The sequence below is a fragment of the Penicillium taxi genome (genome assembly GCF_028828555.1).
Source record: "Penicillium taxi strain IBT 34144 chromosome Unknown utg000001l_segment0_segment0, whole genome shotgun sequence".
Taxonomy (NCBI): Eukaryota; Fungi; Ascomycota; class Eurotiomycetes; order Eurotiales; family Aspergillaceae; genus Penicillium; species Penicillium taxi.
In genome coordinates this window covers 497,137-522,911 of record NW_026643203.1, presented here as the reverse complement: position 1 = coordinate 522,911, position 25,775 = coordinate 497,137, and the positions used below count along the sequence as shown (strand labels likewise).

Here is a 25,775-nt window from a genome sequence, read left to right as displayed (position 1 = left end):
AGATTAGGTTGTTCTTCTACACGAATGTATTGATGATACCGAATAGGACAAACTTCTACTTTTGAAACCACGCTAATTCGTTCCAAATTATCCCATGGGCCTGGACTCGGCATCCTTTGGGGGTTTTTTTTCCTATTGTACCTTTTTCTCCTTAGATAAATTCACTTAACCCTAAAATTATAGCGGCAATTGTCATGTCGGCAGTGGTATATGCAAGGAGTTAGATATTTTTCTACTACTCCGCTTCTTAACAATACTGTATGCTGTATTCGTCAACTGGTCCTGCTTAAAATTAACCAATCTTTAATTATATCCCCGATCATGCATGGCCTCCTGCGTCATGCAGCGGAGGTACGGAGGATACAGGACTGGCTTACATCTATATCCATGGATCAATGATGGCCATCGATCTCACACCATTACCCGCCTATAAATCAGAGCTTTGATTGTTCTGACCCGCTGCGAGAATCCTTTCTTCAGGGTTTTCTTCTTTTACGAGTCAACTTCATTTACAAGTGGAATTATGATATCATGAGTCGGTCTGTGCTTGTGAAAAGAACACAAAACAGGATGAAAAAAAAAAAAACTATTGATTTTACTTTCCAACGGGCTTCTATAGGTTTCTTGACAGCCGTTGCTGGATCCAAAAACGGGGCAAGATTTTCGCTAAAAGACATTTAGCCAAGGACTTCCTTCGACTGGAGGTATGTGTGGGCCGAAGAAAGTCATAAAAACTAAAGTTATAGTCATCCAAGTGGGACTTTGAAATTTTTGTGATTACTGTATCCACATGGAGAGTTCGTAAACTAGTTCCTCATATTTCAGTCAACCTCATGATGTTTACTGGCACTTAGTACAGAGTAGGAAGTACTCCGATAACGCCACGCACAATTGAAGATGTGATATAACCCTGACTTCCCCGGCGCTTATGATTGGTTGGAGTTAAAATAGTGCCCCTGACTAGTCCTATTCTGGACTTAGCACGGTATTTAGTGAGATTAAATTTTATTCTCAAGTTCGCGATCAGAGGTTAGAATTAAGAGTAAATAAGAATAGATGTAGAGGCCTGTTCATTCTGGTCTTCTCATTTATCTAAATTTTTTATCATAACTTCAGATGTTTTGGATATTTCTGGCAGTTGATCTTGAACCTCAACCTTCACAACAACCCTGAACTATTCGGTGGAGTACCACGTGATCCACTGGGGCGGTCCTCCGGAAGCCGCCTCTATCATACCCGTCCGTAGCTAATCACTACATAATAATAACCCATGGCAAATTTCCGATATTTACCCCAACTTCCAAAGATCCAAAGTGCCCACAGCCCTGGAGGTGCTTCCAAGGTTGAATGTACTCGCTTCTACTTTTCTCACTGTCTAGCATAAAATTTGAAACCATGTACTCCGTATCTATATTTGGATTCGGTCACCGATTCTACTCCGCATGAATCGACGGTTCAGGGCCCTTAATCTATAATCCTGCTCGATCTACTCGGTATTGGGCGTACGAAACACATCTAACATTTGAAAGAAATTAAAGATTAAAGAGGCAATCGATGGGGCTATGTGAAAGATCCCTAATTTCACCGCGTGTCTCGAAAGTACGGTGTCAGATTCGGTTGCAGCCTAAGGCTAATTTTTTAGCGGCAAGGTCATCCAGTTTCACTGCTAGCTCCTTTCAAATCGAAGGTTGAAGTGTATGGGGATTATTTCGGAGGGATGCTTGCTCGATCTGGTAAATAGTTGGCTTGTGGAGTCCTCAGCCGTCTTGGGATTCTAGAACTTTGATTCTAAAATTTGCATAAATTTGCAAGGCTGCCTCTCCACATCGGTATATTTTCTGATACCCAAGAAACCTTCAAGATCCCTGGGCATCTATGGATGGCGTTACAGACATGGATCTAGAGCACATTGAGTATGGACAAAGTACCAAGCTTGGACGTGGATATCTGGATTTAAAACTTTCAAAAATGGATAGACGTTTGAATAGGTCAAAGTTCACACTTTAAAACATATAGCGATTCTCCCTGCGTCTATATGAGGCTGACTGTTATAATATTAATTTCCCATACATATGTTCCCATACATATGTACAATTAGGGTTTTCATGTCCTAGGACTAGTACTTCAGGAGGTTTGTATATGTTTGAAGTAAAGTTAAACTGGGTAAACAGTTCCTGAGTAGAATCGGTGAGTTATTAAGGTTTAAACCGTGGATTGTTGTGACTCCACCAGTGAATTCCGAATTAGTTGGTCATCTTAGTTGCAGATGGTCAAGAGCTGAAACCACAACTGGAGTCGTTTAAACGAGTTCTCAGACAGGAGATTCCCAAGTTTGAGGAAGTTACAAGTTCAAAAAGTTCGAAGTTGGCGAGTCCCGGCCGAAATTCTACCAGGATTTGACTCGGCCTCGGTTAAGGATTATGAAATGCTTCGATCGCTCATCTGTCCTTTCTGACTATCACCTGTGTAGCCAGCAGCATTTGGCATGGACCTCGAGATGAAGAATTGCCATCCTTTAATAACTGTATGACGATAGATGATAGATCGAACACGACTCACTCCGACACAGCGGAGAGACCAAAGCAGCGATGACACAGTTCTATTGCAATAGTCTCGGCGGATAAAATCATACTTTGAAGTCTATGATTCATGAATGGTCATCTATTAGCTTTGAATAGACTTGATAGTAGTAGGGCATGGCAGAATAATTTATATGTAGAATCCTCGCCTACTAGAGAATAAATGTCACGTGAATTCATTCCCCTATGAAAGAAATAAATCCATATCTGAATTCCACCCACTGGATATCCACATCACACTATTCTTAACGGCACTTTCAATTGATTCAACGACCTCCAAATTCCTTCCAGAAAACAGAATGTCCCAACTTATTCCATCTTCTTTCAAGGGACATTCCGTATCACTCCAGACTCTCTCAGATCTTCATCTCGAAATAAATCAGCAATATGCCTCATTTGAAGTGCCTGTCTCATCCAAATACCTCATTTTAGCTGGTGATATTGGCAGTTTACATGACTATAGTGGATATCTTGGTTTCCTCGAAAAACGGACCAATAACTTCCAGAAGGTATTCCTCGTGCTCGGGAATCATGAGTTCTACAATGAAAACTTTGAATCGGGACTTGAGAAAGCACGACAACTAGAGCAAGAACCATGTCTTAATGGTCGATTACTTTTGCTTCATCAACGACGATACAATATTCCAGATACCCGTGTGATTATTCTCGGCTGTACGCTGTGGTCTGACATTCCACCGAACGTAGGAGAAATTGTCCAATCCAAAGTACAAGATTTCAAGAAAATCGAGGACTGGACAGTTGATCAGCATAATAGTGCTCACCAGTCCGATCTAACGTGGCTAAGACATGAAGTGGAAGCAATTCATCAGGAGAATAAAAATACTAAGAGAGATCTACCCTCTATTGTCGTTGTGACGCATCATGCGCCATCTCTCCACGGAACTTCAAGTCCCCAACATGCCCAAAGTCCTTGGTCTGTTGCATTTGGAACGGATATCTTATCTGAGAAATGGGATGGAGTTAAAGTGTGGGTGTTTGGCCATACACACTATACAACCGAGTTCAAGGAAAGGGGCATACGGGTTCTGAGTAACCAGAGGGGCTATGTGCTTCCTTGGAAAGACACTAAGACCGATTTTGACGTGAAAAAGGTGATCTGGGTGTGAGTACCTATGCCATCACCCTGATCTCCACACTACATTGCAGCTGCCCAGGTGGTATGACGGGTAGTCACAGCTCTCCGGTGATCTCATACCCTAGGTACTAAATACTCTGAGCGGTGCCGAGACTTCAGGTTTGTATGTATTATTCCAAGGTTGAAATGGGGCCACTGAGGTGATCAACCCGTATAGAGTAATGATCTGATGTAAATGACGATACTATACAGGGATTTTTATGAATGTTTCCTTTTTGGCATGATTAGTCGCTTCCAAGCCGATAGTTTCAAAGCTATGTCATCAAAACGTTCGAAGGGTTTGAATCTAAGTAATTGTAGGTAGAATTGTTCAAAAAGTGCTCAAATCCACCTGGGCAGAGGTCTCCTCTGAACGGGGTTTCTTGCCTTCCTAGATCTATATTTATTATTAGTAGGTAGTAGTCCATATAGATATTACCTGTAGGTTATTATTTTTTGGAACAGTTTTGAACCCATTTACAAGAAAAAGGAAAGGATCATCCCATACTCTATTGTACAGGGTTACCAAAGGTATTAGCCTAATAAAAAAATATTATTCTGCCCGCACTATTATATAGTATGGAACATCGGCATGTAATATCCTGTTTTAAATACATTTATTACCACCTAGTCGGTCCTTTACTCTCTTAGGCATAGATTGGATAGCTTTCCAATACCCATGCTTCTCTGATATGGGTTGGTAATCTCGAAAGCTCAATATCTTCTAATTCAAATTCTGCAGACATCCAATCCTTAATATATGACCATAAATTCTCCACAGGATTTAAATCAGGAGAGTATGGAGGGTGATCAGTATAATTAGATCCCCATAACATATAACTTTTTCATTGCGAAGGCTGTTGTAGAATAGCAGTCTCATGATACATCTCATCATTAAAACGTAAAATCCAAGGACGCTGATGCTAGCCAGATCGGACAAAACACTCATCTGCTGTCTCATACTTACGAGCTTCAGCCCATCGGAGACGTTTCGCTCGGCATTCAGGATTATCAAGTGGTGGCTCTTCAACAGTCGGATGAGAGGTCATTCCACGTTCTTTAAGGTAATTTCGAAGAGTTTCACCACAAATAGGAAGACAAAGTTGGTGACAGATTAGATCATAGCTTTTTATTCGGTTATGGAAGCTTGATCTAATCCACTCAATAACATCATTTATCTCTTCATCAGAGAGCTTTGTAGGACCTCCTGTACGATATTTCTTCTGAGGTGTAACGCGTTGATGTTTACAGGTATAACGAACCTGGCTACGCGAACACCCAATCTTCTCCATTATATAGGAGATACTCTTGCTTCACGAAAAGCAAGGATTTTAAGACGTTCATCGCGAGAGAGCTCCTTCTGATGAAGCTTAGGAGTGGTTGATCTGATTGGAGGCATCGTATAGAGAGTAATAGTGTATGTATATGTGTGTAGAGTTGAGAATATATCAAGTTGAGCCATGGTTGAACAGGGGATGCTGTGTATTAAACTGTATTAGGTGGCGAATGACGTAAACTCTAATGATACAATTTATATCTTTTATTAAGAAAGCGGTGTATAAAACCTGACCGCTTTTGTAAAGGAGGGGGGCTAATAGTCCTTTGCCCTGTAAACTAGAATTCCCTTGTCCAGGTATCTTAAGTGACGTCCGATGCATCCGATTATAAATCGAAGCTCCAGTCAAAAGTGGGTTCAGGCATGGCGCCATAAATGGCTTCAGCTCCCCGCAATTTCCAATTTTCTCAACACTGAACAATAACATCGAAACAACTTCAAAATCATCGAATCAAAATGCAAGTTCTTCTTCTCGGAGGCCACGGCAAAGTTGCCCTCTACCTAACACCCCTCCTCCTCAATCGCGCCTGGACCGTCACCAGCGTCGTGAGAAACCCCGACCATGAAAGCGAGATCTTAGAGCTAGGCAAAGGTCGCAAGGGCAAATTGAACGTTCTCATCTCAAGTCTGGATGATGTGAAAAGCACTTCTGATGCTAAAAAGATCATTGACGCTGTTTCACCGAATTATGTAGTTTGGTCTGCTGGTACGTCATTCCCCCACTTTCACTAAGAGAGCAATCATATACTAACTTTACAAAGGTGCCGGAGGTAAAGGTGGGCCAGCTCGCACAAAAGCAATCGACGAGGAAGCTGCCAAATACTTCCTGACAGCCTCGTTCGCTACGCCGAGCGTATCCAAATTCCTGATGGTTTCCCACCACGGAAGCCGCCGTAACAAGCCCAGCTGGTGGTCGGATGAAGAATGGGCTAGTTCAGTCAAGGTAGCCACTGAAGTGCTCCCCACTTACTGCCAGGCTAAGCTCGAGGCCGACGAGTACATGACTGCGTTGGCGGCGAAGCGCAAGCTGAATGGATCGCCTTTCCAGGCTATCAACTTGCGTCCTGGTGTGCTGACTGATGAGCCTGCTACGCGCAAGGTCGAGCTTGGTAAAACTGCTAAGTCTCGCGGAAGTGTTTCTAGGGAGGATGTGGCTATTGTTGCGGATCAGTTGCTTGCTCGTGCTGATACTGAGGGGTGGATTGATCTTCTTAACGGGGATGAGCCTGTCGAGCAGGCAGTTGAGAGGGTTGCTAGGGAGAAGATTGATGCTGTTGAGGGCGAGGATGTTGATGGTATAATCAAGAAATTCTTCCCTTGAAGAGATACTAGGTGAAACATTAATTTATTTCCGGTTGAAACTAATGAACCTATAACTTTGCTTTAAACGCCTTGGACCCTTCTTTCAACTTCTGCTTGAGAATCCGGCGCAAGATCTTCCCGCTTGGTGTCTTGGGAATCTCTGGCACGAAATATACACCACCACGCATACGCTTGTGATGGGCAACTTTGCTGTCTATCCACTTGACGATATTGGCCGCTTCCTCCTTTTCACTAATGCCAGATGATTTACTCGCAGCACTGCGAACAACACATGCCAATGGTACTTCGGATCCGTGTGCCTCGCTCTCGATACCAATGACAGCCACATCGTCAATTGCGTCGTTATCCACTAGGATTCCTTCCAGCTCAGCCGGGGGCACCTGGAATCCCTTGTATTTGATAAGCTCCTTCACACGATCTGTAATGAAGAAATTGCCCTTGGGATCTAAGTAGCCAACATCGCCAGTGCGGAACCAGCCATCCTCTGATAGACAGTCCCTAGTCGCTGTCGGATTCTGGTGATAGCCCAGGAAGACGTTAGGGCCGCGAACGTAGAGCTCCCCAACATCTCCTACTTCAACTTCTTCAGGCGCAGACTCATCCTCAGGCGAGGTCATGAACTTGGCCTCCTGGTTCGAGAGTAACTGGCCAACTGAGCCAATGTAGTCACGCCAATCCTCCCACTGCTGTGAGTGCGTGGTGGGACTGGTCTCACTAAGCCCATAGGCCTGCTTGATGCCGACTTTGATGCGAGAGTATACGGCCTCCACTAGCTCTTGTGTAAGGGGTGCTGCACCGCAGTTCATCATGCGTAAACTTGATAGGTCGTACTTATCGACTACAGGGTGCTTGCTCAGCTGTAGAGCGACTGGAGGCACGATATAGCTAAATGTGACATGATAGTTTTGTACATGTGCGCACCATTTCTCAATCTCGAACTTCGCCATCACGACAAGATGCCATCCTTGATAAAATGCCGTTGTAACGAGGCAAGTCAATCCTAGGTAGAGATAAAAAGTCAGTTCCAAGATTCCTTCAAATTTTGATATACATATTTCCCAAGAAAACTCATACCGTAGATATGATAAAATGGGAGGAATGCCAATACACAATCACCCTTTCCCTCAAAGCCTCCATTCCAGGTCAAATGTCTGCCTTCAGCACTGGCAAATTGCAAGACGTTGGCAATGATATTCTTATGCGATAGCATCACGCCCTTAGGCACACCAGTAGTCCCAGAGGAGTAAACCAAAAAGGCCAAATCTGAATCGGGCTTGACTTTCTGCTTCTGGTACCGAGAGCTGCGTGATATGTTCCGAATAGAGGTAAAGTGCCTATAGCGAGCTTTCGGGTCGCGCTGGTCGCCCAGAAGGATGATGTGGTCCTCCGGGATGCCAACTTTCTTTGCTGCCTGCACAGCAATGGACAATACCGAGGCATGTGTCACAATAGCCTTTGAACCTGAATTCTTCAACTGGAAAGCAAGCTCATTGACTGTGTAGGCTGGATTTGCTGGAGAGATGATGCCGCCAGCCCAAAGGGTACCCCAAGTGATTGCGGGCGTATCAATGCTATTGGGTGAGAATATGGCTAGGACTTCCTTCTTGCGCCAGTTAAAGATTGCCTTGAGACCCTTTCCAAATTCTACTGATGAATCTTTCAAACTTTTATAGTTGTAGTATCGCTTAGTGTCGGCATCTTGATAGAGAACTATATAGTGTGAGCCTCAATATATTAATTTCAGAGCCGAGGGAAAAACCAAAACCTACTCTTATCATCGGGAAAAGGCCGGTCTTTCCTTTCAAACAAAAAATCCCAAAGGCCGACGTTGGGAATGTCAATGTCGGGATAGTTCGAAGAGACGGGCATTTTTGCGGGGAAATAAGCCAACAGTATTAGCTGGAATTGCAAATCCGGGTATTTGATTATCAAATGAGTTGTATATCGGAGAAGTTATAATAAGCCTGTCCGTGAAGAACAAATGATTGAAATGAATTATGGGAAAGAGAAGAAAGGATATTGCTGAATTAATTATCTTATGGCCCAATGTTCTTATGCTCGTCTTGTCGGTAATCTTGGAATTTCAGTGGCGCTTGCCTCGGCCTAGAGCTGTACAAATATCCGAAAGTGGCTTCCACGGTTCCCATCTACTGGCAATCCGTACAACCTTCCGTAATATCCGATATAAAAGCTCTTATAAGGCTATATACAATCTTAAAGCGACCTCGGCATCGCCGGTAGAATGTAAATACAGTCCCTGATTAGTATCCTTAGCGCCCTATTGTACGGATCGCGGCGGTGTTACTCGGGTCTGTTGCGGTGTTAAAAAACTTCCCGAGGTAGATGAGCAGACCACGCTGCATATACCCCGTTGCTTTAATACTACTGGTTCAACGCCTTCTAAACAGGGCTAGTTCCAATGTGATACGTGTTTGTGTTGGTAGTTGTCGTAGTTAGCTAGGACACGTATAACTCCAACATTTGAAGGTCATGTAGCTTATATCATTGTTCAGCTAGATAATAGAATGAAACCTCAGACTGTTCTGCTTTCTTCTGTGGATACCCATTATCTGTGTCGGTATTCCTCTCATTCTCATCATTATATGAGAGGATCACATGGGTAGTGCCTAGAACCCGATGGATAGGGGTTTGGGGTCATCTCAAACAGCAATATATGCTTGTATATCAAAGAATAACTAAAACTGAGTAAAGATGTTGAGTATCAGAAAGATGCGGATTAGCAGCGATATATAATAAGAGTAGTTATGTAAGAGAGAAAAATATAGATGAGAGGCAGATGCCTGGCCAAGGTTCTGATGCCGAATTGTTCCTAGGTGCTGGGTGTAGTTGGACTTGTTATGGTAAAAAGGATGGCAAAATTTGCAAAACAACTTGACGGTCTTGTTCCACCCGAGTAAGAATATCATCGAAGATTTAGTGGTCTTCAAATCCGGGATATAAGCCGTTGACACAGTTGCTGGCACATTCCACGTCCAATAATGTTACCCCCTAGCCCCTAGCTCTGGCCATCAAACATAATATTGTGTCGTCCACATTCTGCTACGCGGAAAAAATTTGAGCTTATAGCCTTTGATGCTTAGAAAACTTGGTCCGCAGATTTTGACTGCTCAACCATTCAAAGATGGTTTGGTCTGAGGTGCATCTCTAGTAACTGATTGGTGTCAAAAGGGAGCTTGAAGACATCACACTACCAAGTATTAAGCTCTTGATCTTTCTTTAGAATGTTGAATATAATCTTGGAAGACTGAGGTTGTAACAAAAGATGATCGATCAACATGGAAAGATAGTGATATGGGCTGATATATGTCGAGAGAAGATTGACAGATTACTGCAGGCAGAAAGCTACTGCATGAAGGTACCAGTGCGGAGAAGATAGTATAGGCTGACATTCATCAGTGACGCCAGACCCGTCACAAATGGGGCAAGACACTCAAATAGAGTATTGGTCTTTGTCCGAGAAATCCTAGCGGGGATATAGATGGAACAGGAATCGACCACAAAAATGGCTGATATCATGAGATCCAGGAATTTGTCCCTCGCTAGATTAGAATAGTAGGTAGGTGGAAGAGTAGGTGGAAGAGAATAAACAGGTAAGATATGTCAATTATCAACTGGTTCAACGTAAATAGGATATATAACAGCGAAATAGGGAAGCAAGACCGTCGCATTAAAGATTTAAACGCAGACTTGCATTTGATTCTTCCGACTCTTTGCTAGGACAGTTTTCTGAAGTAGTGCCGAGCAAACCAACAAAAAGATTTCAAACTTTTCCATGACGGAGATTAGGAAGAGAAGGAGAGAATTACAGGCAAGGTTGGTACGCCTTCTGTGGTCGACGTGGGGCGGTGAGTATCTATCATTTGTAGGACTCACAAACTAAATCTCAGTACAGTTCCAGACATCGTGCATCGTGATTGATTGAATTGATATTAGGCACATCTACTTTGAGCCATAAAGCTTCTACAGAAGCAACATGTAGAAAAAACCTTGGAAAATAAATTTTTGTTTCATAAACTATGAATTTCACTCATCACACGCCACTCCAAGGGGGAATCGTTCGAAATCGTTTACTTCAGAGGAATGAAACGGGAAGAGTGGGTGGCACCGATACCGGGACGACCGTGCTTGACGGGCTTGCTGGGAGGTTGTTAGTACTGTTCAAAGCATCGAATTCATGAAGGTATCAGAACGTACTAGGAGATAGAGAACTCAGCCAGGTAGTGGCCAACCATCTCAGGCTTGATCTCGACCTGGTTGAACTCCTTTCCGGAGTAGATACCGATGACACTACCGATCATCTCGGGGACAACGATCATGTCACGCAGGTGGGTCTTGACGAGGTCTGGCTTCTCGTTGGGCTTAGCCTCCTGCTTGGCCTTGCGGAGCTTCTTGATCAGACCCATGGGCTTGCGCTTAAGACCGCGGTTGAAACGTCTGCGGGCACGGGCGTGGACAACATCGCGGAGCTGCTCGGAGGAGAGGTCCAAGAGCCTGTAAATGAAATCTAGTTAGACACATGTTCGCCATCTTCGTTGTTATGGATATCCTGCAACATATAACCGAACGCCCTGGAAAATCAAAAGATAGGCGACCAGACAGCTTATATCCAGACCGATCATTCGTTTGATGACCAAGGCGCAAGGTGTAGGCTGAGAATATTGCAGAGGGTGAATGCTTCACGGGTAACACGTACTGCTCGAGGTCAATGCCGCGGTAAGAGAACTTGCGGAACTGTCTTCTCTTCTTGATCTCTGTTGGTCGAAGGCTTGTCAGCGGTCTGGTCTTTGGTTGGTGATGTGTGTCATTGTGTGTCGCCAATTTTCCATTCATTTAAATCCAAATGTCGAAATTTGTACACATTCCATAAAAGCGATCGTTCCAACAGTCGTATAATCCATAACAAAACAGTCGATTCATTCTTCTCGTGGTAGGGAAAGGGAAAGGGAATAAGGTCGAGTTCAAACGTACCAGCAGCCTCCTCGGCGTTCTAAACACCTTGTTAGCATCATTTTTGGAGATCTAAAAATGGGTGTGCGATCGGTTAACTCACGTATTCACTGTCAGCCATTTTTGCGGTCGATTCCTGTGAAGTCGCTTTTCGAACGGGATCTCGAAAAGCGAAGGAGGAGGGTTGTCGGAGATTGTCGTGTCGCTTGGGCAAACGCTAGCGTACCACATCTGAGTGAGGTGGGCAGGCTCGCCTAAGCGAAGGTAAAACCCTAATACACTAGTCCGCATTGGGACATAAGTATTGACCTAGTTAATTACTGTTTCTAATTGGACTGATACTTTCCCAGTACTAGGTTATATTACATTGATTGGTGTGTATTCAAGTATCTCTCCAGTACCGCTGAATGTATTTTTAATTACCGCTCGCAAACCTGAGGGCCGTAGCGGAGCCCTTCAGATATCAAGTTCGGGGTCGTAAACTACAGGTCTAGATTCAATACTCACTGCGTAGATTAAATGCGGTCATGATTCGTGAAATACGCCTACTTTGGTATGATTTTTGCGAAAAGAGATTTGTCAATTATACAGCCTACGCAAACAAGTCATAGTGGAGGGCAGAATGATCTTTATTGGCTATGGAGATTTTTCAAACTCCTAAAAGTAAAACTTCAAGACCACATTAAAACAGCCTGAGGATTGTACATTTGCATACCCAGTCGGCAAAGATGCTTCCCGAACTGGCTAAGCCAGCCAGACCTCTGTTCCCCCAATTCATCACTTTTGAGATCTCCAGAAGCGATGCACTTAGTCGAAGAGACCGAATCCCATGTCGTCATCGGACTCCTCCTTCTCCTCCTCCTTCTCCTCAGCGGCGGGGGCGTCAGAAGTAGCGGCACCACCAGCGGCGGGGGCAGCGGCACCAGCACCACCGGAGGGAACGGAGGCGAGCTTGGAAGAACCCTCAGCGATCAACTGTAGTGAAAGAGTTAGCGAATGTCGTTAGGCTCATCTCAAAGATTGGTACTAACCTCCTGGAGGTTCTTGCCGTTGAGCTCAGCGAGGACCTTGTCAAGGCGCTCAGAGTCGGCGTCAATGCCAACGGAAGAGAGAACAGCCTTGATATCGGCAGCGGAGGGAGACTCGTTGCCAGCAAGGGCGAGGAGCAGGTAGGTAGCGAGGTACTTCATTTTGAATGTGCTGTTCGCGAGGGAAAAAAAATTGTCAGAAAACGATGTCGAATGATGAGGACGTGGTCGCCAGTGCTGTAGAAAGGACTGAGAAATATAATATTTGCGCTGTACTTACTTATTAGTCTCTGAACCGAGAAACAATCGATTTAACCGCTATTTGGGCGGAGACTGTAACTTCTGGAGGGTGATGGTTAAAGATCAGTCTCTAGCCGAAATCGTGGGAAAAAGTGCGTTGGCGGCAGCATGTGGCTGTGACACCGCCCGGCAGAAAAAACTAAGCGAAGTGTGGCGCATAAAGATCACGTGCCATTTAGCTGTTCAGGTTGTCTCCACCGGTGATGTTGACAACTTTCTTGCTACCTTCTTGTTAACTCGTAGTGTCCGACTTTACAACTCACCTTATCATAAAGGGTTGAATATCTACTAACAATACTCGAAAGAACTTTGACCCTCCACTTTTACCTCTTGTCCAAAATTTTTACTTCGACCTCGAAATTGCTTTGTCCCAAAAGGGTTGACTTCGACTTCGACTTCCACTTCGACGTCAAACTCGCTCTGATACAAGAGGCCTGTGCGGTGTTCTCCGAGCGGAGGTCCATTTAAATGGTCTCTCGTTCGGAGTGATGAAGCTTTACCTCTTCACCAACCTTTTCGACCATAACCATGAGTGTAAGATATCATTGGTATCATTCAAGCTCATTTCCAGTATTTTCTAACTCTTGACTCAGTTCCTCCAGTCGGTTTTGTCGTCGATCGACACTCCATCTGTGCCAACCACGAAGTCTGATTCTCCCACCAAACCCGCATCCACCAAGATGCCTGGCAAACCCGCTGTGGCCACCAAAGTTCCATCTTCACTGGGTCAGAAGAGAAAGGCCGAGACCGAGCAAAGCTCCCCCGTGAAGTTTAAACGAACTTCGAACACCACTATCTCCCCTACCAAGGAGAAAGCACCAAAGCCTGGACCGTTGAAGCGAGCTGGTCCCAAGCCTGCTGAAGTTCCTGCGAAGACCCCGCCTAAGGGTTCATTTGCTGATATTATGGCCAAAGCTAAGGCAGTGCAGGAGAATGCCCCTAAGAACTTTGGTGTGATCAAGAACGGCGCTTTTGAGCGTACGAAACTCGACTTCCCAAAGAAAGGGAAGGGAAAGGGTGCCGTCGCCCACAACCGCACCGTGGCTGCCACTGCCAAAAAACAGCGAATTGCAGACAGCACCGTGCTCCGACGTAAGCAAATTGCGGAAAGCAACGTTGCGGAATACAAGGGCACGGCAAAGCCACGCCCCGAATCCTCTACATATCGGGGTACTGCAGGCCGGCCTGCAACTCGTGCACCCGTTAATCGCCAGGTCAGTGCACGCGAAACCTTTTCTGGATACGAAGACAGTTACGACGATAACTACGATTCTGAGTTCTCCTCCGATATGGAAGCTGGGTTCGATGATGTTGCAGAGGAAGAGGGCGCAGCTCTCAAGTCTGCCAGAAAGGAGGACGAGGAGGAACTTCGCCAGGAGGTGGCCGCCAAGAAGGCCAAGGAAGAACGTCGCAAGAGGTTGGCCGCGCTTGTGGCTCGTAAGCGTTAGATTTGAGAATTCCTGAATACCATAGCTTTTGCTTAACAATTTCATTAAATTATTACATATTTTATTGTATATAGATCCTACCAGTGTCTTCAAAAACAGTGGTTCTACTTCGTACTTCCTACATCCGTATAATCCTTCCGCCGGCCCCACTTGGCAGGCATGACATCACTAGCAGTATTTCTTCATATCATCAACAATCCCACTATTTTCATCTGTTCTTTACTGCTTCCACCGACCATGGAGTCCGTTCATCATGTTTCGACCTCTTCAAAGATTCTCTTTGGAAAGGCTCGCCAGCTTGTACCCCCGATGCTCGAAAAGTTCCACAAAGGTTTGTCGTCTCGATGCCCTACCCTACACTTGCGTTCTGGCGGTCATTGAATGTTTATTGGTACTCTGTTCTGAATATTATACTTAATTTTTCTTCTAGGGCAACTTGGACGTGTTGCGGTCATCGGTGGCTGCGTTGAGTACGATTCCTGATGGCTGTGTTAAATTCACCGAGCTAACTTTACGGAAGCTATACCGGAGCTCCATACTTCTCAGCTATAGCATCTGCAAAGCTAGGTTTGTTCAAGTCAGCCTTTTGAAATTGATTCATAGAATTGACAGTTTGTAGGATGTGACATGGTCAGTGATTCGATCACCGTTTGTGAACATTACCTGCTAACATCTTCAAGAGCCATGTTCTCTGTGAACGATCAGCAGCACCGGTATGGCCAATATTTGGATAGGTATTGATTGAAATATGGACTGATATATGCTTTCAGGTCATTAAAAGCTACTCGCCAAACCTGATGGTGCATCCGATATTGCCCAGTACGAATACTGTCCAGGATCCCCAGTCAGTCGATGTAGCAACTCTCGCGGGTCCTATCATCAGCATGCTTTCTCGAATTCACGCTCTGGTAATTGGGCCTGGACTTGGACGTGATGGTGTTACACTAAAAGTCGTCGTGGAGGTGATCAAAGAAGCACGGAAGCGATCGATCCCGTTCGTGCTAGACGCAGATGGGCTACTTATTGTGACAGAAGATCCTAGCCTTGTGAAGGGATATAAGGAGTGCATTCTTACTCCAAACGTGGTTGAGTTTGGGCGCCTAACAAAGGCTCTTGGAATCAAGGTAGTCAGCCAAGTAGATATCGCAAAGGAAGAAGGCGAGGACAACACCAGCAAAGCGTCGGATGAATGCGAACAGCTTTCTAAAGCTCTCGGTGGCGTGACTATTCTTCAGAAAGGTCCTCGAGACGTGATCTCTAATGGAGTCACCAGCATCATCAATGATATACAGGGAGGTCTAAAGCGCAGCGGTGGCCAGGGAGATACCTTGACTGGATCTGTGGGGACGATGCTTGCTTGGCGAGCAGCTTACCATGATAAGCTGTGGGACTCCGGGGAGACAGAGAATGATAAAGAGGCACAGAACAAGAACGAGGTGCAAGCCGAGCTTGAGTCTAACAGACGCATGTCCCGCACAACTACTCTCCTGCTAGCTGCATGGGTGGGCAGTAGTATTACCAGGGAATCCTCGCGGCGGGCATTTGAAGCCAAGGGTCGGAGTATGCAAGCTAGTGACTTGACAGATGAGGTACATGGAAGCTTTTTGCGGCTGATTGGTGAGCCTGAAGGTTCCAAGACGCACCTTTAGACTGTCATCTTTTCAAAGCCAGCTATTCTTGGAGCTCACATAAAGAAGTTTCAATATCTACATTGAATGTGGATGCACTTGGCATGTCTATGTAATTTCTATCTGTTATCTTCCTGAAATATGGACTAGGAATGACAAACTCCTCCTCTCTCTTCCTTGGATATTGAAAATGCTACTGCCGGCGAGCACATGCAGTCTCAACCTTTTCCAAATAAACCAACTGGCTCTGAAGTTAGAATATGTGGCTAATTATAGCCTCAGTCTTGTTCCTAAACAGACTCAAAACATGCCCTTTCCATCGAGTTCTGCCATAATCGTCAACTCTCTGCGCTTTCCTGGAGATTCCCCGAAGATGAAATTGTAAATACTCGCCCAGCAATCTTGTCATTTCTCACGAAGAAAAGCACTTTGCTCTCCCATCTTTTGCAGGTCGCTCGACAGAATACAACTTCTTCTACTGCTCGCTCAAAGTCTGTTCTCTCCCTTGGCATTATGAATGCGGAGATAGCTCGGGTTCAATATTTGTTCACAGTAGGAGTGTGCACCTGTGGGATTGCCAATGGCCAATGACGAAGTCTTCGAGCCAGTGTTTGAACTCTTGAGGAGATAGATTCCCGGTGGACATGATATAGGTTTGTTGTTCTTCAAGTAATAGTCTTAGTTGGATTCAGATATGTTTGCGATTTGGGATGATTTTCAATTCGCATAGGACGAAGAAGAATATTCGATAGCTAATGGTTCATTAATCCCCGAGGCTTGCTGTCTTTCTGGTCCTGTGATTATTGCGCATATTGACCTCGGGAAGATACTTATACTAACTGGAGGTATCATTCTCCACTTATCAACCCCAGACTAATCCTAATTTGGAAAGAGCATTGTATGATCTAGAATTTTGAGAAGAAAGGCTTACTTTTTACCAAGTACTAACTCTGTCTGCCATGGCTTCACTTACTGAATCTGCCGATTCTGAGGAAGATCAGCTAAGGATCCTCATAGCTGGCGGGACATTCCTACTCATGCCCTCGCCCGCCACGACTTCGCCCACCATAACTTCGCCCACTATCCAAATAACTTCTCCTACCGCAACATCTTCGTCTGGTGACTTAGGTTCACCCATTCGATCTGAATCACCTGACGCAGATCAGTTCAAAGTACTCATAGCTGGCGGGAGTCTAGTAGGCCTCGCCCTAGCTCTAGCTCTTGAGCGTGCTGGAATCGACTACGAGCTTTTTGAGAAGGGAGATTTTGCACCACAGCTGGGTGCCTCCATCGGATTCCATCCACATACCATAAAGATTCTAGAGCAATTGGGAGTATGGGAAGACATTGAGAAACAAGTTGTACCGCTGCGAAACCGAAATCACTATGACGGAAATGGTCACTGCTTCGAAGAGTCGCATGTGTTGGCTGATATTGGTGAAATGTAGGTCTACAAGCTATCTGTCTCCAAGTTTCTAATCTCGAGCTGGCAGAGAGCAGCAAGAATTGTTCTAATGAGGTAACATTCTCGAGAATTTCTATAGTCTCCACCGTCCCATCATCTTCATGGAGAGATGCAAGGCTTTAGCAGTCCTCCATAGCCATGTGATAGACAAATCCAAGCTGCATTCTCGAAACGCTGTCGTGGGATATGAGGAATATCCTCAGGGTGTCATCGTTACTACAGAAGATGGCGAGGAACACTATGGCCAAATACTTATTGGCGCAGACGGAACCAACAGTAAAGTGAGAGAGCTTATGGCTGAGAAAATCAGTATCATGAACCAGTCCCTCTCCAAACAAATCAACGAGGGTTTGTCTAACCTTTTACTGCCCTTTTAAGGTTCCAGCGAAGCCAGTTAACTGATTTCTGACAGCTTTCACAAGCGAGTACAATTGTATCTTTGCCATTTCTTGGAATGGACCTGAAAAGACATTCTTGTCTGATGGCATGGTTCACAGCGTGTACTATAATAACTATTCTGTAACTGCAGCTGCTGGTGTGCATGGACTTGTGTTCTGGTTTCTTTTTATCAAGTCCAACATCACCAGATACCCAGATTTTCCACGGCTCACGGACGAAGATGCAGAGACGTTTATTCAGAAGTACGGAAGCTCTTTGGTAGGTCCTGGGTACACCGTGCAAGATCTCTGGGATGCTCGAGTCAAAGCGACAGTGGCACCCCTGGAAGAAGGCATCATTGGACAGTGGAGTCATAACCGGGTAGTAATGATAGGTGACTCAGTCCACAAGGTGAGGATCTCCTAAGTATTCATAGATTCCAAACGATTCAACTAACTTCTGTTTGCCAGGCGACAATTAACCCTGGATTGGGAGGCAATTTAGCCTACGAAGGTGTCGCTCGTTTCATGAATGGCCTCGTACCTTTACTCAAAGAAAATCCCGCACCGTCTCTTGAACAGTTGGCCGAAGTTTTCAATCGATATATGGTCGATCAAAAGTCTCGAGCGAAAACAGTGGTTGGGATTTCTGGCCAGATTACGCGATATGAAGCCCAAGATGCTTGGTTTCTCAAATTTGCATCCCGTCATATTGTTCCCTGGGTTAGCGACAGACTCAAAGCTTCACTGTATGTAGGGTTTTCAAGAGGTGGTCCTTGGTTGGAGTATCTTCCATTACCTGCCACGGCAGTAGATCTGACAGCACCTCCTCCTAAGGGGCCAGTTCAAGCTCGGAACATTTCCCCAAAGCTCGTTGCAGGCACAATTCTTAGCGGTGCCGTTGCTCTCTTCTGGTTGAAATATTATCGAAACCGCCACTAGCAACTACCGACAACCTTGACTCGATAATAAGATCTTTTGATTGATACATTATAAAACCGACCTCCTATCCCTAGAACACCTCAACACCCGTTACCTAGATTCTACCGATACCACTCAATGCATCTGAAGACACGCCAAGCACAGTAAATCTCACAGAAGAAAGGAAATCAACACCAAAATTACCACTCTTAGCCACGCATCTCATCGTCATTGTCCACAAACATAAGGCGAGAGCCATTGCCAGTAATTTGCCAGACCTGTGGGATAAATGTCAGTATTGTAGTAAGAGTAGGAAATGGAAAAGGAAGGAATGAAACTTACGTTCAATTCACCGTATTCGTGAAGAGTGGTAGTGAGCTGATCCTCGGTAAAGCCCTTGGCCAGCACACGTTCACGGATTCGTCGCACACTCAGCTCGTTGTCTTCACTGTCTCCAATTGCAGCAGCACCACTCTCACGTAGGTTACGGATCAATGTGTAGATCTTGCTGCTAGGAGTATGGTCGGCACCGGACTCGCCGTCACTGAACAAAGAAGCCTTGCTAACTTCGATCAGACGAAGGGCCTCGTCAACATCCTCGCGAACCACCTCTTCGCTGAAGCGGAGACGGGCCAATGCCTGAGAGAGACGAACAATACCCAGAAGTGTACGAGGAGTGACATGTGCAAACTGCTGCTTCCTGGCCTCGTCCTGCTTCTGTCTCTTGCGCATGGCTACGTATGCACCTACCATGTAGTCGGAGACACTAGTTGGCACAACGGGACGGAAGGAGCGGGCCTTGGCAATGTACTGACGAACCTCGTGGGGAGTGAACATGATGCCTGCATCCGCCGACTCGGGGTGCTTGTTGTGCATGTGAACGTAGGTGACGTGGTTGGCAAGTTCCTCATCTCCCTCGCGAGAGTGCGTGTCAAGCAGCAGGAACAAGACATCGAAACGGGAAAGCAGAGCAGCGGGAAGGTTGATGTTCTCTATGGGACTCAACCGCGGGTTGTATCGGCCATACAGAGGGTTGGCAGCAGCCAAGATAGAGGTACGAGCGTTGAGAGTGGTGCTGATACCAGCCTTGGATATAGAGATAGTCTGCTGCTCCATGACTTCGTGAATGGCAGTTCGGTCTGAATCGTCCATCTTGTCAAACTCATCGATACAGCAGATACCGTTATCGGCAAGAACCAGAGCACCTCCCTCCAGCATCATCTCGTCGGTGACTGGGTCACGCATAACGGCGGCAGTGAGACCAACGCCACTGCTACCACGACCAGTAGTATAGACACCGCGAGGGGAAACCTTTGTGATGTATCGAAGTAATTGAGATTTCGCCACACCAGGGTCACCCATCAGACAAATGTTGATATCACCACGGATGTGCATACCATCACCCATCTCTTTTGTGACACCACCGATCAAGAGTAGGAGAAGGGCTTTCTTGACATCCAGATGGCCGTATATTTCAGGAGCAATAGACCGTGAAAGATATTCGTACATGTTTCCTGAGCTTTGATGCTGCTCAATCTTGCGCAGGGTTCGGCTGTCCATACCCATATCCTGGTAAGATTTCTTGTGTTGGGTGATATATTGAGCCTCGAGGTAGGTATCGGTCAAAAGACCGGCACGAATAGCTCGGAAGCCAGTGTAAGGTGTTGGCAAGAAGATGCCTCCAATATCCACAACATCACCGGGGTTAAGCTGGCGAGAGAGAGCACCATGGCAGTGAATGGTTAGAGTCCGAGGAATATGACCCACAGGCACCTGATCGGCCATTTCTTGGATCTTGACTTCCTGGAATGGAACGAACTTGGAGGCGCGCGTGGAAAGGAACAGCTGGCCCTTGGAGTTGTTCTTCTTGCACTCCTCCGACAAGCACTCAGTTAGGGGGAGGAACTGCTTAGTGGTGATAGGCTGGAAAACTTCGCAGCCGCAGCGGTCACAAGTATAGGCATTGATCTGAACGGCGGGCTTCACGTCCGAGACACGAGTGGTGATACCGCGAACGGTGATCAGGCTACCGAGGTGTTCTGCGCGCACGTTTCGAACAGCAAGCGCCTTTCCGCTCTGGTCGCTGCTGGAAGCGGAGGGTGTGAGGGGCTTGAAATTGAGGGTGTAGCGGCGGGTAAGCTCCGGGGGAAACATAGCCTCAGGGGCGGCGGCATCCATATCAGCCTCAGCGGCCATCTCCATGGTCTCATTACGTCTGTCACGCTGGGACATAATTACATCGAGCACATCGTCCTTGAAAGTAATATCCTTCGTTTCTTTCGGCATGACCGAATCGACTGCTTGTGAAAAGACATCGATATAGCGCTTGGCATTCTTTTGGATGGAATCGACTAGCTTCAGTTGCTCAATCTCGTCAGGAAGGACAAGAGCTTTCTCAAACTATGCATTCGAGGTAAGGTTTAGTTCTTGCGATCGCAAATGTGTCCTTGGGCCATAATACATACCACTTCCAAGTCATCCAATTCAATCACAATGTTGGAGACATCGCGGTTGGCAATGTCTTGCAGAATTTGCATGTACTTGAGCTTAGGCTCGCGGTGCCTCCTTGCGCCTCGAGTCCCATCCCCTACACCATTGATATCGTCCATAAAATCATACTCATCGCTTTCGCGGTTGCCATTGATGTTTAAATCCTCCAACGCCTCGGTCGCAGTGGCTTCTGAGGTGGACTGGAAGCTCTTGAAGTGCTTCAAGAAATCCTTGAAAGCATCCAATTGTGCGGCATAATCGACCGGCGCAGGATACTGATTCAAAGCCATATTGCGGGATATGAGGATTGCGCTCAGATGGAGTGAACGCAAATAGTGGTGGGGAGTGGGTTTTTTTCTGGTACAGCGGCAGCCCTTACCGTTGGGTTAAGTAACGCGAAACGCGCGACGCGTCGAGAATGCAGGCGTGTATTACTACTCCATTTCGCGTCTGTACTCCGTACCGTAGCTTGATTTAATTACTACAAAATCCTTCTCATCATATTCAAAGATTTTCCCTTACAGTACAAGAAAATCACGTATTTTCTCTCATTAGGAGCTTTATTTGTCGAAATTCTCACTCTCAGATCATTCCAATCTGCGGGTATTCAACTGAGCATCGCGATTTACTAGATTTCGAAATTGGATAAATAGTGAGCTTAGAACTAATCAATTCTCACAAATATCCAATGGATAATTCAGCGCCCTAAGTGAATACTATTTATTTATATTGCAGCAACTACTACCCCTCTGCGGTCCGATATTCAGCCGTGGATCACATGACTCTGAGCTCTTCCCCAAATCTGACCTCGGCTTAGGCTATGATTGTGGAGTGTCCGGGGCCATCCTCATCTTCCCCGCGCGACAAGAGCTCCTCATTCGGCTCACCATGGCGCCCAAAAAGCCTTCTACCAAAGCAGAAGTGGCTCTGTTACCTTTGAAGAATTGTCTTGTCAACCTCCCGACATCTCTGGTGTCCTTACTCGTTAATGCCAATACAGTCAGTTGCCTCATTCGTCCATTGCCGAGTATAGCGGCTGACCTCCCCTCAGCCTGCTCAGAATGTCGTTATTGAACTTGAGTTCAAGTCTCCTCCTGGGAAGGCCAATGGAGCTCCGCCGCAGCGATCATGCTTTTTGGGCTGGACAGGTATGCCGAGCAAGCGCAGGCTTGCGCCGGTCGTAAGTCGGGATGGTATCAACAACGGATCCTCACGAGAGCAGGAGATTTCCACCGTAGAGCTAGATACCACGTTCGGAAGGCTTCTGGGTCTCGTTGATGGGCAAAGAGTACGTTTGTTGCGGTCATGCTACATCCCATGCGGGGAACTAACTCCTGCAGGTTGGACTCTATGTACATCTTGATCCGCCCGTCGCGCATACTATCAATATCGAGCCATTGACTCCGGAGGATTGGGAAAGTATGTTGGAAATTCAATTCCCTAAGCATACTAAGGGGCCCTGGGCTGACACTCTTCTCATAGTCATCGAACTCCACGCCACATTCCTCGAACTTAATCTCCTATCACAGATCCGCGCTCTCCCCAACCCTTCGTACAGTGAACCATCATCAGGGCATATGCACCCGCTCGCGCTACATCTCTCACCTACATCTACTGCGAATATAACCATCACCTCTCTCGTTCCTGCTCCACCAAACTCATCCCCATTTGCGAAAATTGCGCCCGACGCGGAGGTCATCGTTGCACCCAAAGCCCGATCCAAGACTGTAAAGTCCTCTAGGGGCGACAATAGGAGCAATGCTGGAAGTAGTAGAAGGAGTACAGGAGGACGCAGCGCTGGGAGTACCCTTCCGAAGGGTAGTCGATCTGAGTCTAGTAGTAGAGGCGCCCTGTATCTAAGAGGCGTAGATCGTCTCATTGCCGATGAATCATTTGAGGAAGAGATAGATGTGGATATGAACGACAGCCTATGTGTCTGGGTTGATCCTGAACTATTAACTTCTAAAGAACTGAAGGGTGCGGCTTGGGTTTGCGTCTCTGTTATCCAGCCCTCTGGTCTCAAAACACCGGTGGATCCTCAGCAGCAAATTGCTCAGCAAGAACAGAAGCCCCATGAAACTGGCGCTCCTGCTACCAAGTTGGTGGCGAAACTTTTCCCGTGGGAAGAGGCGCCAGACAATCAGCACGTGCAGATGTCCACAATGCTTTGCAATGCTCTTGGTGCTGAGAACATGGTAGGTGGGATTGTGCGCGTGGAAGCCGCACCACCGCCACTTCATCGATCAGCCACCAAGACACTCAAGATTTATCCGTTTATGGCCGATGCATCGAAGAAAAAAGATGGGCTGAAGTTTGGGTCCGACACGGTAGCCTCTCGGGATGCCTTGGCCGAACGTCTCAAGGTTATCTACGGCAGCGCTGGTTCCGACATTGGCCTTTTTTCTGGCCCTTTGACGGATGGCATGGTTCTACCTAAAGTTGATAGTCATCATGCAGTGTCCTCGTTTGATGGTGCTATCTTGCGATTTGATCCCCCGTTGAAAGGAGGTGTCGATGAAACAAAGACGATGTTTGGCTGGCTTTTGGGCTCTGAAGCCATAATAAATATCGACGTGCAAGCTGAAATCCCCAAGCCATCAGGTGCAGGCGCATCAGCTCTGCCTACAGAGGATCCTCTGCCAGATACTGTTCCTCAACTGGTGGGGATCGATTCAATAATTTCACAGTCGCTAACAAACCTTACCAAGTCCTCATCTATTCTACTGACTGGTGGACTTGGAGCTGGTAAAACAGCTCTTACCCATCTCTTGGCGCACCGTCTGCGAAAAGATCATCTCTTCCATGTTAAATACTTTACCTGTCGCAAACTTGTCACAGATGAAACACGTATTTCGAACATTAAAGAGGTCTTAAACCGCCTCTTTATGTCTGCTTCTTGGTGTTCTCGACTCGGTGGCCAAGCTGTTGTGATTCTTGATGACCTAGACAAATTGTGCCCGGTAGAGACGGAACTGCAGGTTGGTGGAGATAATGGCCGCAGCCGTCAGAATAGTGAGATTATATGCTCCATGGTTCGAGAGTTTTGTTCAATGAACTCATCTGTTGTGTTGCTGGCTACAGCTCAGGATAAAGAGTCTTTGAATAATGTGATCATAGGTGGTCACGTAGTCCGAGAGATCATCAGCGTTAGGGCCCCTGATAAGGAAGGACGTCGAAAGGTCTTGGAGAAACTAACCAGTCAAGACAAGCCTACCGTGTCCGATCCTGAGGGCCTTCATAGCCATGAGCGGAAGACGAGCTCTTCCACACATGACTCATGGCTCGATCCATCTCAACCTGATAGTCGACCAAGCACTTCTGGTGGAGACGGATTTGTCCTCGGCCGGGATTTGGACTTTCTCGAACTGGCTGGTCGAACTGATGGATATATGCCCGGGGATCTCGTGCTACTAGTTGCTCGTGCCCGTAATGAGGCTCTCATACGATCAGTCCAGGATCTATCATCCGATTCTAAAATGATTACTCTAGGCTATGAGGATTTTGAGAGTGCACTCAAGGACTTCACACCCGCCTCACTTCGCAACGTCACCCTAACCTCTTCGTCAACAACATTTTCCTCCATCGGCGGTTTGTTCGAGACTCGCAAGACCCTGTTGGAAACCTTACAATACCCTACAAAGTACGCACCAATTTTTGCCAGGTCCCCGCTTCGCTTACGGTCTGGTCTGCTTCTTTATGGCTTCCCAGGTTGTGGCAAGACTCTTCTGGCTAGTGCTGTAGCTGGCGAATGTGGATTGAATTTCATTAGTGTGAAAGGCCCGGAGATTCTGAACAAATACATTGGTGCTAGTGAGAAGAGCGTTCGCGATCTCTTTGAAAGAGCTCAGGCCGCCCGGCCCTGCGTCCTGTTCTTCGACGAGTTTGACAGTATCGCGCCTAAGCGTGGCCATGACTCTACGGGTGTTACCGATCGAGTTGTAAACCAGCTCCTCACTCAAATGGACGGTGCAGAAGGTCTCTCCGGAGTCTATGTTCTGGCAGCCACATCTCGGCCCGATCTAATCGACCCAGCTTTGTTGCGTCCGGGTCGTCTAGACAAGTCACTCCTATGCGATATGCCCTCACATGCAGACCGCATCGATATTATCCGCGCAGTAAGCGACAAGCTCAACATGAGCGATGAGGTTGCCACCCGACTGAACGAAGTTGCAGACCACACGGAGGGCTTCTCTGGAGCCGATCTCCAGGCCGTTGTTTACAATGCCCACTTGGAAGCAGTGCACGATGCACTGGGTGACAAAACCAGCGGCAATGAAAAGCCAGGCTCTAAACTCGGCGCCTCCAAGACCACCAGTAGCTCCAACAAATCTTTCATTCAGTTCCTCTACTCTTCTACGGAAGAAGTATCCGGTCCAAACGCCCTACCGTCACCGGCGGTGGTTGCGGCCAAGCTGGACGCTCTCAAGAGCTCGCGTCGACGTCAACGCCAGCTCGAAAACGGAGTTTCAGCTGGACCTACCTCCACCGCCCCAACAGCTAAGGGTGCTGAACCCTCTGTTGACGAGCTACGGGAAGAGATCATCGTTCGATGGGAGCATATCGAGCGTTCTCTCTCTAGCACACGCTCTTCTCTCAGCGCACCAGAGCGCAGACGTCTCCAGGGTATCTATCACGAGTTTGTGGCGGGGCGTAATGGAGAGATGCCCAACGGCGAGGCAGTGAATGAAATTGGTGGTCGAACCAGCCTGATGTGATGAGATTAATCTTTTGAGGCTTCTCCGTTCAAACGAGTTAAGTGTGTATGGAGTTAAATGAC

At 46.6% G+C, this 25,775-nt stretch overlaps 10 protein-coding genes across 10 annotated transcripts; 6 read left to right on the top strand and 4 right to left on the bottom strand.

Moving 5' to 3' along the window:
* Nucleotides 1-2,878: 2,878 nt before the first annotated feature.
* N7495_000192 (uncharacterized protein) lies at nucleotides 2,879-3,706 on the top strand (the record flags this gene model as incomplete). Its single annotated transcript, XM_057202862.1, has 1 exon — nucleotides 2,879-3,706. The coding sequence occupies one exon, from the start codon at nucleotides 2,879-2,881 to the stop codon at nucleotides 3,704-3,706; it is 828 nt and encodes a 275-aa protein (XP_057066935.1).
* Nucleotides 3,707-5,506: 1,800 nt separating this feature from the next.
* Nucleotides 5,507-6,371, top strand: N7495_000191 (uncharacterized protein; the record flags this gene model as incomplete). Its single annotated transcript, XM_057202861.1, has 2 exons — nucleotides 5,507-5,756; nucleotides 5,812-6,371. The coding sequence occupies 2 exons, from the start codon at nucleotides 5,507-5,509 to the stop codon at nucleotides 6,369-6,371; spliced, it is 810 nt and encodes a 269-aa protein (XP_057066934.1).
* A 49-nt stretch (nucleotides 6,372-6,420) lies between these two features.
* Nucleotides 6,421-8,242, bottom strand: N7495_000190 (acyl--CoA ligase; the record flags this gene model as incomplete). The annotated part of the gene is made up of 3 exons (XM_057202860.1): nucleotides 6,421-7,373; nucleotides 7,448-8,037; nucleotides 8,139-8,242. The coding sequence occupies 3 exons, from the start codon at nucleotides 8,240-8,242 to the stop codon at nucleotides 6,421-6,423; spliced, it is 1,647 nt and encodes a 548-aa protein (XP_057066933.1).
* Nucleotides 8,243-10,461: 2,219 nt separating this feature from the next.
* N7495_000189 (40S ribosomal protein uS19) lies at nucleotides 10,462-11,462 on the bottom strand (the record flags this gene model as incomplete). Its single annotated transcript, XM_057202859.1, has 5 exons — nucleotides 10,462-10,531; nucleotides 10,589-10,885; nucleotides 11,088-11,145; nucleotides 11,363-11,381; nucleotides 11,445-11,462. The coding sequence occupies 5 exons, from the start codon at nucleotides 11,460-11,462 to the stop codon at nucleotides 10,462-10,464; spliced, it is 462 nt and encodes a 153-aa protein (XP_057066932.1).
* Nucleotides 11,463-12,148: 686 nt separating this feature from the next.
* On the bottom strand, nucleotides 12,149-12,531 carry aspf8 (ribosomal protein P2; the record flags this gene model as incomplete). Its single annotated transcript, XM_057202858.1, has 2 exons — nucleotides 12,149-12,316; nucleotides 12,373-12,531. 2 exons carry the CDS (start codon nucleotides 12,529-12,531, stop codon nucleotides 12,149-12,151), a joined length of 327 nt encoding a protein of 108 aa, XP_057066931.1.
* An 818-nt stretch (nucleotides 12,532-13,349) lies between these two features.
* On the top strand, nucleotides 13,350-14,117 carry N7495_000187 (uncharacterized protein; the record flags this gene model as incomplete). Its single annotated transcript, XM_057202857.1, has 1 exon — nucleotides 13,350-14,117. The coding sequence occupies one exon, from the start codon at nucleotides 13,350-13,352 to the stop codon at nucleotides 14,115-14,117; it is 768 nt and encodes a 255-aa protein (XP_057066930.1).
* A 797-nt stretch (nucleotides 14,118-14,914) lies between these two features.
* Nucleotides 14,915-15,766, top strand: N7495_000186 (ATP-dependent (S)-NAD(P)H-hydrate dehydratase; the record flags this gene model as incomplete). The annotated part of the gene is made up of 1 exon (XM_057202856.1): nucleotides 14,915-15,766. One exon carries the CDS (start codon nucleotides 14,915-14,917, stop codon nucleotides 15,764-15,766), a length of 852 nt encoding a protein of 283 aa, XP_057066929.1.
* A 938-nt stretch (nucleotides 15,767-16,704) lies between these two features.
* N7495_000185 (FAD-dependent oxidoreductase) lies at nucleotides 16,705-18,529 on the top strand (the record flags this gene model as incomplete). Its single annotated transcript, XM_057202855.1, has 4 exons — nucleotides 16,705-17,189; nucleotides 17,290-17,558; nucleotides 17,623-17,999; nucleotides 18,059-18,529. 4 exons carry the CDS (start codon nucleotides 16,705-16,707, stop codon nucleotides 18,527-18,529), a joined length of 1,602 nt encoding a protein of 533 aa, XP_057066928.1.
* Nucleotides 18,530-18,717: 188 nt separating this feature from the next.
* On the bottom strand, nucleotides 18,718-21,288 carry N7495_000184 (DNA replication licensing factor MCM7; the record flags this gene model as incomplete). The annotated part of the gene is made up of 3 exons (XM_057202854.1): nucleotides 18,718-18,786; nucleotides 18,851-20,908; nucleotides 20,974-21,288. 3 exons carry the CDS (start codon nucleotides 21,286-21,288, stop codon nucleotides 18,718-18,720), a joined length of 2,442 nt encoding a protein of 813 aa, XP_057066927.1.
* A 598-nt stretch (nucleotides 21,289-21,886) lies between these two features.
* pex1 (AAA family ATPase peroxin 1) lies at nucleotides 21,887-25,713 on the top strand (the record flags this gene model as incomplete). The annotated part of the gene is made up of 4 exons (XM_057202853.1): nucleotides 21,887-21,997; nucleotides 22,050-22,286; nucleotides 22,339-22,417; nucleotides 22,481-25,713. The coding sequence occupies 4 exons, from the start codon at nucleotides 21,887-21,889 to the stop codon at nucleotides 25,711-25,713; spliced, it is 3,660 nt and encodes a 1,219-aa protein (XP_057066926.1).
* Between the last annotated feature and the right edge of the window lie 62 nt (nucleotides 25,714-25,775).